The 9491-nt window shown below is 64.0% G+C and overlaps 2 protein-coding genes across 2 annotated transcripts; both read left to right on the top strand.

Annotated features, from left to right (window-relative positions):
- Positions 1-634: 634 nt before the first annotated feature.
- MFRP (membrane frizzled-related protein) lies at positions 635-4704 on the top strand. The gene is made up of 13 exons (XM_086627038.1): positions 635-688; positions 790-901; positions 1152-1280; positions 1648-1809; positions 1890-2133; positions 2227-2357; positions 2515-2640; positions 2793-2869; positions 3008-3156; positions 3350-3480; positions 3980-4114; positions 4274-4401; positions 4480-4704. The coding sequence occupies exons 1-13, from the start codon at positions 635-637 to the stop codon at positions 4702-4704; spliced, it is 1803 nt and encodes a 600-aa protein (XP_086483164.1).
- Positions 4705-6883: 2179 nt separating this feature from the next.
- On the top strand, positions 6884-9161 carry C1QTNF5 (C1q and TNF related 5). The gene is made up of 3 exons (XM_086627023.1): positions 6884-6996; positions 7806-8038; positions 8644-9161. Exons 2-3 carry the CDS (start codon positions 7825-7827, stop codon positions 9159-9161), a joined length of 732 nt encoding a protein of 243 aa, XP_086483149.1. The 5' UTR covers positions 6884-6996; positions 7806-7824.
- The last annotated feature ends 330 nt before the right edge of the window (positions 9162-9491 follow it).

Raw genomic sequence — 9491 nt, 5'->3', positions numbered from 1 at the left:
CCCGCTTAGGGAGGGAGACGGGCAGCGAGGCATTAAGGGGCAGCAGGAATGCGGGTGGCAGGGCCCAGGGGCCTGGCGCCAGGGAGGCGCAAGGGAAGGAGGAACATGTTCAGCCTGGGCTCCCCAATACGGCCCCTTCAGTGCTGCCCTGCACCGACAGGGAGCCCAGAGGCAGCAGGCAAACCAAGGGTGCCTTCATGCACCCAAAAGCAGGGTCCCCGACGGGACGGGCTCCCAGCACAGCGGGTGAAAGCACACCTTCCCCTTTAAGACGCTGGCTTTCTGTGCCAGAGCCTGACCTCGGCATCCTCAGCTGAGCTGGATTAACAGGGCAAGGGGGAAGGGGCCTGCAGAGGGGACTTAGGCTGCTGGCCTCCCGGGGTTCCCTGCACTCGCAGCACGGTGGGCATGGCCCTCGGGGCTCCGCAGGCTCTGGCGCTGAGGTGGCACGTGTAGGCATAGCTGGTGCTGCCACCGCCTCTGCCCTGGTGTGTGGAGTGGGGCGTCCCCACACTGCCCCGGAACCAATGGAGGCAGCCGGGGAGGAGCAGGTCGTGGGGCAGGCTGCTGTGCTGGGTGGCAGAGCACACTGGAGAGGCTTTTAGCCACGCTGCGCTGGGAATCGCACGCCACCATGAAAGACTTCACCGAAATCACACTTTGCCCTGAGGCTCTAGACCACAGCAAGGTAGGGCTGGGGGTAGGGGTGTTGCTGAGGGGTCCCCACCTAGCCTCCGCGGGTCCCCACAGCGTGCTCCCTGGGGTGCCACCCCACTTGCTTTCCCGTAGACTGAGTTCTGCAACCCCGTCTTCGAGGGCGAGGAGCTCCAGGCAGTGGCAGGTGCCGAGCACCCACCGGACAAGGAGAGGACCAGCGCTGCATTGCCCCAGGATGGCCTCGGTACCAGCCTGGGGGTTTGTACACACGCCCCTGTCCAGGGCCCCACCAGGAGCAGCCGCAGGTCTGGGAGCAGGGTGGTGGGGCGAGTTCCCCACAGGGTTATGAGGATGCATAGGGGACCCACAAGCACCCTGGGGACAAGAGGTTGAGACGTGCCCAGCAGGGCTCAGCCAGCCATGCAGGGAGGTGGGAGCGTGGGGGTATGGCTAGCAGCACCTCGTGTCTGCCCACTTTCCTCGCCTTTCTGCAGGTCGGCAGCTCTGGGGCCAGGCAGGCTGGCAGTACCGCACCGATTGCAAGTTCACCTGGCTCTGCGTGGCTCTGATGAGTGCCGTCCTCCTCTTCCTCATTGCCCTCCTGCTAGGCATCATCATCCACCGTGAGTGCCCTAGTGGGGAGGTCTGGGGGACAGGCTGTGACCATGGGGTGGGGGACACAGAACCGGCTCAGAGGGGCAGAGGGACACAGCAATGACATGCATTCTGAACAGGATCTCCCAGGATCTGCCCATGGTGGGGAGAGAGTGCCCCCATGCCCAGGAGCAAGGGGGATGTCCACCTCCCTGAGACGCAGCAGGGTCACTGGGCCCTATGAGAGCTGTCTAGGATTCCCTGGGACCTGCACACGTGTGGGGTAGGGTGGGAGCACAGGACATGGGGCTGGCTGGACTCCCTAAGCCTCTTCCCTGCACTGCAGTCCTTTCTCCCTGCTGGGGCTGAGTTGTGCCTGCTCTTCCCTGGGCACAGAGCTGACGTCCCCGCAGCTGCCTGGCACCCCAGCCACAGCCCTGCCCGCCCGTGGCACTGCTGCCACCACCACAGCACCCATTCCAAGAGACCCCTTAGCCCCCAAAACAGCTGCCACCCCGACGCAGAGCTGGCTGCCCATGGCTGGCACAGCAGCACCAGGTAAGTCCCGTGCGGGGCAGTGTGCAAGGACGGCGGTGCCCTGCAGCACGGGCTCATGCCCATGCCATTGCCTCGTGCAGCCTGCGGCGGGATGCTGCATGGCTCCGAGGGCTCCTTCAGCTCTCCCAACTTCCCCGGCCCCTACCCGCCCAATGCACTCTGCATCTGGCACATCAAAGTGGGCCCCGGCCTCGCCATCCAGCTGAAGATGGAGACATTCAGCGTAGAGGGCACTGCTTCCTGCCTCTTCGACCGCGTGGAGCTCTATGAAGAGCAGGGGGCCAGTGGCACGGATCCTGTCCCGGCTCGGGGGGGTCCAACCAGGTAGGGCCCCTCACACCTGGGGAGCGTGGTGGTGCAGTGGGGAGGGGGCAGATCTCCGGGGGTGAGCAATGTCACCCCTTGTTGTGCCCCTAGGTTTTGCGGCAACGTGGCCCCCCCCACCTTCAACACCAACTCCAACCACCTGCGCGTCACCTTCATCTCCGACAGCAGCGTGGGTGCCCCAGGCTTCAGCGCCCACTACCGAGCCGTGGCTCCCAGTGAGAGTGAGTAACCCCGCCCCCGGGCACTGCCAAGACTCCTCACTGCAGGCAGGCAGTGGGTAGTGCCAGGGGTTATCCCTTAGCATCTGGGGCACTGGGGCAGGGGAAGGTGCCCAGTGGGACACCACCACCAGCCTGGCTGTCTGTGCCTGCACTGCAGAGAGCTGTGCCTGGGACGAGCACTTGTGCGACCAGGGGCTCTGCCTCCACTTGGGCTTCGTGTGCGATGGCTTCCACGACTGCACGGACAAGAGCGATGAGGCCAACTGCAGCCTGAAACACAAAGGTGGGCCAGCCCTCTGCCTGCAGCCCACAGCTCCCGTGCCACCCCACCACAGGGCACAGCGATGGGCAGGGGAAGCAGGAGCGAGGGAGTGGGAAGACGGAGTGAAGGGAGAGGGGCAGAGGATAAAGCTGCATTTGCGTGTGTCCTTCCAGAGTGTGGGGGACCGCTGACCACCTTGGAGGGGCACTTCTCCACCCCGAGCCATCCCCAGCCATACCCACACCAGCAGGTGAGGGAAGGGATGCTGGTGGGATGGAGCAGGGTGAGAGTGAGGGTGGGCAGAGAGGAAGGCTACCTCCCACCGCAGAGAGCTGGGGGTGCCCCTGCCCAGCTTCACAGGTGTCGCTGGCTGCCCCCTGCCCTGCAGCTGTGCCTCTGGCAGATCTCAGTGCCCGTGGGCCACGTCATCGACCTGCACTTCCACAACTTCAGCCTGGAGTCACATGAGGATTGCAGCTTCGACTTCGTGGAGGTGCACGACAGCGCAGGCACAGGGGCTGCCAGCCTCATGGGCAGGTACAGGCACACCCCTGATATCTCTGGCCCTGCTGCACCAGCCTGGCTGCACTTGGCTCCCATGGCTCAGCTGGGGAAACTGAGGCACAGGGCAGGCTGGTGAGGTGGAGCCACTGGAAGACAGAGTTTGGGGAGGTGCTGGTCAGCCCCACTGCCCACCCTGACCCCATCCCTTGCCCCACAATCCTGGTAGGTTCTGTGGCCACCAGCTGCCACCCACGCTGACCTCCTCACGTCATGTCATGACTGTCCTCTTCGTGGCAGACGAGGGAGTAGCAGACGATGGGTTCTTCGCCACCTACCAAGCCCATAATGCCACAGAGAGTAGGTAGCCAAGCAGGGGCACAGGCTGCCCAGGGGGCTTATGTGGTCACCATCCTTGGGGGTCTTCAAGGCCAGCCTGGATAAGGCCCTGGAAAAAACTGCTCTCACCCTATGGCTGACCCTTCTTGAAGCAGGAGGTTGGGCTATAGGTCCCTGGGGTCCCATCTCACCTGAGTTACTCTATAACCCTAGTGATCCTAGCCATGGGAATGCAGCCTGGAAGGGGTCACCTGCACACAAGCAGGATCCATCACCTGAGGGCTGCCCCCAAATAACCAAGGAAATTTGGGATCCCCCTAAGCTGGGCCAGTCATGGTCACCTATCAGCCATGGCTGCCAGGTGGCAGTGCTCTGCAACCACTCACCTGGATGTCTCCTGGCCAGTGACCAAGAGCGGAGACAGGATGATCAGCATGGGAACAGGCTGACTCCTAGCCATGGCCAGCCTGCTCTCTGTCTGTGCCCATGCCCTGCTGCACTGGTCCCTCTCACCTTACAGAGACCTGCAGCCCTGCAGAGTTCTCCTGTGGAAATGGCGAGTGCCAGGCGCCGGAGTCTGTGTGTGATGGCTGGCATGACTGCCCTGATGGCACCGACGAGCTGAACTGCACTGGGGTCTCCTACCCAGCCTTTGGTGAGTGCCACCCCTACATGCTCCACCCAGTACTAGACCCCCTGAGCCTACCCAGCCCGGGAGATATGCTGGCAGCTACCCCACACTAACATCTGCCCGAGGCACACCTGATGGGCATCACTGCTGCTATCAGAAGTGAAGCACCTTGCCCTGTGGCAGGGTCTGTCTGTGAGCCGGTGGAAGTGGAGATGTGCCTGGGGCTGGGCTACAATGCCACCTCCTTCCCCAATATCTGGCTGGCCATCCCGGACCAGGAGGGAGCCGCTGAGGTGCTGCAGGACTACCAGGTGAGCTGCCCAGGGGCTGCCCGTGGGGCTGCCCGCACCACACCACACTGAGCCACGCTCACCACCACTCTGCTGCAGACACTGATGGAGCTTGCCTGCTACCAGCACCTGCGCCTCCTCATCTGCAGCCTCTTCGTGCCCAAGTGCACCCCAGATGGGGGTGTACTGCAGCCCTGCCGAGCCGTGTGCCTGGCTGCCGAGCTGCGGTGCCAGCAGTCCCTTGGCCTCCTTGGCATCCTCTGGCCCATCAACTGCAACATCCTGCCCGACTCTAATGACCCCATAGAGTGCTTCCAACCGTGACCCGGTACAAGGAGAACGGGCTGAAGCAGCCTGCCCAGAGCTGCCCCCCTGCCCCAAATGTCTCTCCTATCGTCCCCCTGCTGCAAATACCCAGCTACTAGGATGGCCTCCATCAGCAGCACTCCATTGCCTGGCTTCTCACCTGCCCTGGGGTCAGCCCCTCTGCTCAGCACTCAGCTCGGTGCCTGGATGCCACGGGCTTGCCCACAGGACCAAGTCCCTAGAGAGCAGGTGTCCCTTCTCAGCCTTGCCTCAGAGAAAGGCTTGTGCTGGAGGGGCTGTGCCCACAGGTCAGAGCTGTGCTGGGGACACCACGCAAAGTCCCCCTGCCAAGCAGCAGGATGGTGACAAGAGGGTTGGGTGCTGCTTCCCCATCCTCAGCCAACCCCAGGCGTGTCGGCCAGAGCTGTGCATACTTCCCAGCCCATTTCTCTCTTTCAGCCTCTGCAGGCTGTGCACGGCCTCTTTCCCACAGCCCTCAGCCAGCTGCTAGCCTAGCAGGGGAAGGGTTAATGTTCCCCAAATGGAGCAAGGCTGGGCCAGGGTGAGCCAGGCTGCAGGCAGAAGAAGAGCTCAGGGCTAGCCATGTCCTGCAGCCCCAAAGCCAGCACAATAAACAGCATGAGCAGCTGTCAAACCTGATGGATCAGGTGGCTCCTTTGGGGAGGGTCTGTGTGTGTGTTCTGTCAGATCCAAGGGGAAACTGAGGCACAGGCCAAGGGAGGGAAGGCAGGGCTGCGGTGGGGGTTCTGCACAGGAATGGAGAGGCACAGGGGAGACTGCCTGTCTGAGGGGATAACGGGCTGCTGGCTCTACCCAAAATGGGCTGGGGGGCTTGCAGGGCCCTGGGGAGATGGATGGGTCTCAGATGGGGTCAGGCTGGAGGCCCCATGGTGCAGGGAGGGGATCCTGCCCCAGTCAGGGCTGTGGCCCTGCTGGCTGAGCCGGCCATGCTGGCTTCAGACCACCCTGATGGCCACAGGCCTGGCAACGTCCCGTAGCTGCAAACCAACTCCCAGCTGGCCAAAAACAACAGCCCCTTCACACCTTGGGAGAGAGGAGCCAGACGGCTTCCTGCCAGCACTCAGCCTGGCCCTGGGCATTCAGGGCACGAAGGCTCTGCCAGCAACGTCACCCACACTACTGAGGGCATTGACACACGGAGGAGAAAGCCAGCAGTGCTGGCGTGTTTCCCACTGCCCTCACCCACCCTAAGTGCATAGGAAAGTCCCCTGCCTAGCTGGGGTTACTGGGAGCAGGACCCACTCGGGTCAGCACCACTCTGCCTCTGCAGCCAGCACGGCACTGCTGTCGCTGCACAGCCACCCCTGCTCAGGGGCTCGAGCCCACCCGACTCCTTCACTCCCTGCATGTCCCAGCTGCTGCAAGCTGGCTGCAGAGCACAGGGACGCCCCTCAGCCACAGGACCACCTCACTGCTCGGCGTCTGACGGTGTCCCTTGGATGCACTCAGTGCTGGAACAAGTTAAAGGCAAGCTGGGAGTGCCTTTGAAAGCCCGGCACAGTCCCAGCTTTGCCACGTGCCCCGCAGTCCCCTAGGCCTAGCCCTGCTTCCCTGCTTCCTGGCATGGCCACAGTGCTGCTCTGCCTGCACCTCCACCTGCCTGCTGCTGCCTGGCATGTCCCTGCCTGCTCGGCACCAGACGCTGCCCACCAGCCCTACATCGGCACCCCCCTGCTGGCTCCTGCAGCTCCCCGCAGGTGCTCCCAGGGCTGGCACTGCCATGCTGTGTGTGCCCTGCTGTCCCCTTTGCCCCAGCCCTCCTTGCAGGGTCAGTCCAGAGGCTGCCAGTCAGGGCACCCATATACCCTGAGGGCTCCCTCTTCCTTCTCCTGCTCCAACCCTGCCTGCCTTTGCTGAGTTTCCCTCCCTTGGCCTTCCTCTTGTTCTGCTTTCATTCTGCTGCCTGTTTTCTCTCGTTTTCTGTCCCTCTGGCCTGCTGCCCGAGTGCCCAGACACATTCAGCCAGGATTTTGCAGCCCATGCCACCTCTCCCTTCACCAGGCTGTCTGCCTCACTCTCCCTTCCCCCTGCTTACAGCACTTCTGACAGCATGGGATTATTTTGCTTTTTCCCCTTGTCTTGTAGCTTTTGGCTTCCAAGGCCCTCGATTTCCTTCGGAGTTTGGGAGGAGAGACATGAGGAGGAGGGGGGGGGAGCGGAGAGGCTGCCTTTCCTAGGGCCTTCGTCAGAGCAAAGTGGTCAGGAAGAGCCGCAGCCCTTCCACGCCGGAGAGCAGCGAGGCGCTGGGGCAGGAGCCGCGGGATCGCGGTGAGTGGGGCTACCGCCGCTCCGGCCGCCCCGCGCCGGGGGGAGCTGGGGCTCGCTGGGGTCCTGCCTCCGGCGCCTGGGCGGAGGAGAGTCGCTTTTCTCCTCCTTTTCCTCTTCGGTGCAGCCGTCGCGTCCAGGAGGGGGAAGAGAGGAGCTTTCCCGGGGCAAGGCCCCGGGGAAGGAGCCAGCGCCGGCCGCGGGGCTCCGCTCTTCGCTGCGCTCGTGCGGGAAGGGCTGGGGGCGGCCCGGGCAGCAGGGTGGTCCCCGGCACCGAGGTGGTCCGGCACGGCCGGCGATGCCGCGGCCCCAGACGCCGGTGCCCCAGGGAGCCGGCCGGGCGTGGAGCGGAGCGGAGGGGAGCGCCGGCAGCCGCGGTACTGCCAAGGGCCGAGCCGCGACGGAGCCCGTCCGCCCCGGATGCAACAGCCCACCCCGCGCCCACCGCCCTCCACCCGGCACCCCGGCACCCCGGAGCCCGCACGCCGCCGATGTGGCGGCTCCCACCCCAGACGCCCCCGACCGCGCGCACGGAGCTGCTGCCGCCCGCACACGCCGCAGCGCCCACGGGCTGTCCCGTGGCGGGGGGCACCGGTGCGGTGGTGGCACGGGCAGCGATGGGGATGCTGCGGCAGGTGCGGCCAGCAGTCAGGCCTTGCTGCGGGGAGCCGCCGAAAAGGCAAAGGGGAAAGGAGGGAGGAACAGTCCCCTGCCGACCCCCTGCACCCGCTTCCTGCTGAGCACTGCGAGCCTGTTTACCAGCCCCCTTCACTGAGGTCCCAGAGCCATTACCCTTCTCTGCACCCTTCCAGCCCCTCCACAACAGACGAGATGAAGCAGCTCTTCCTCCTCTTCCTCCTCGGGCTCATCACCAGCTCCTTGCAGATTGAAGACAACAAGATCCCTGGGCTGTGCTCAGGGCAGCCGGGCATCCCAGGGACCCCCGGTCTGCACGGAGGCCAGGGTCTGCCAGGCAGAGATGGACGAGATGGCCGGGACGGCGCGATGGGGATGCCAGGGGAGAAGGGCGAGATGGGCCCTCCTGGTAAGAAAGGGGACATCCTGGCAGGGAGAGGGACCTGTTCTGCTCTGCCTATGGGGAATGCCCTTGTGTCAGGGGGTGAGTCCTGGATGCTGGCACAGCTCCCATTGCCAAACTGAGAGTGAATCCTGCAAAAGTGCCCCTTTCATGCCACTGCCACCCCTCTGGTCCTGCCTGTGGTGACCCTATGCTCCTACAACAGGCAGCAGCTACCTGTCACTAGTAAAGCCGCATTTCTCCCCATCCTCACTGCCATCCCCATCTTCCACCTCCTGCTTTAGGAGGGCCCACCAAGCTGTCCCTGGAATATGGCTGTATCTTCCCTGCGCCACCTCCTGGGCTGGAGTTACTCCAAGCCTGTGGGGTTTTTTCCAACTCTCTGTTGCTGCTGTACCAACTTATCACGTGCACCTAGTACTCCACACTTGTGCTGCTTCCCCACACAGAGCCCTGGTCACAGCGGGTATTCACCACCCACATCCTGTGGGATGCTTGTAACCCCAGTGGGATTGGGGCTGGGCACAGGGGCCAGGGGAGCTTGGACAGCAGGGTGCTGTGCTGGTGGCAGTGGCTTAGAGGTAACCCTGTCCCCCTCCTGCCTGCCCCAGGAGCGCCCGGTCCCCGTGGGGAGGTGGGCAGCCCCGGCGTGGACGGCATGCACGGTGAGAAGGGGGCACAGGGAGAGTGTGCGGTGGCCCCTCGCTCGGCCTTCAGCGCCAAGCGCTCTGAGTCACGCAGCCCACCACTGGCCGACCAGCCCATCCGCTTCGACGTGGTGCTCATCAATGAGCAGGGCCACTATGACCCTGCCACAGGCAAGTTCACCTGTGAGGTGCCCGGCCTCTACTACTTTGCCGTCCACGCCACTGTCTACCGTGCCAGCCTTCAGTTCGACATCATGAAGAATGGCCAGTCCATCGCCTCCTTTTTCCAGTACTACGGGAACTGGCCCAAGCCCACCTCACTCTCAGGGGGAGCCCTGGTCCGCCTGGAGCCTGAGGATGAGGTGTGGGTGCAGGTGGGTGTGGGGGACTACATCGGCTTCTACGCCAGCGTCAAGACGGACAGCACCTTCACTGGCTTCCTCGTCTACTCCTACTGGCAAAACTCCGCCGTCTTTGCCTGAGCCTGCCCTCAGCTGCGGCCGGGGTGCGTGCCCCTTCCTGGCCACCGGCACCCTGAGAAGGGTGCTGTTGGGGTCCAGCTACGTGGAAGCCAGGACACAGGGACCCCTGCCCCACTCCGCTGCTGCTGCCCAACACAGGGCAGGAATACAGCCCTTCTGCCACTCTGGGGGTGGCAGGGAGCATCCCTTCAGCAGTGCTGTGTAAGAGCTAAGTATTATCTCAGGCACCCGGCTCTGGAGCAAGACGCCCGCGCTGGGGAGCCGCAATAACCTGTTTGTCGTATGTTACTTGCCCCGGCCCGTGCTGCCAGCTTCTCCCTGCACCCAGGG

The sequence above is a fragment of the Tauraco erythrolophus genome, chromosome 26, assembly GCF_009769465.1.
Source record: "Tauraco erythrolophus isolate bTauEry1 chromosome 26, bTauEry1.pri, whole genome shotgun sequence".
NCBI lineage: Eukaryota > Metazoa > Chordata > Aves > Musophagiformes > Musophagidae > Tauraco > Tauraco erythrolophus.
The sequence above is the reverse complement of the archived record's forward strand: the minus strand, read 5'-3'. Positions and strand labels throughout refer to the sequence as shown.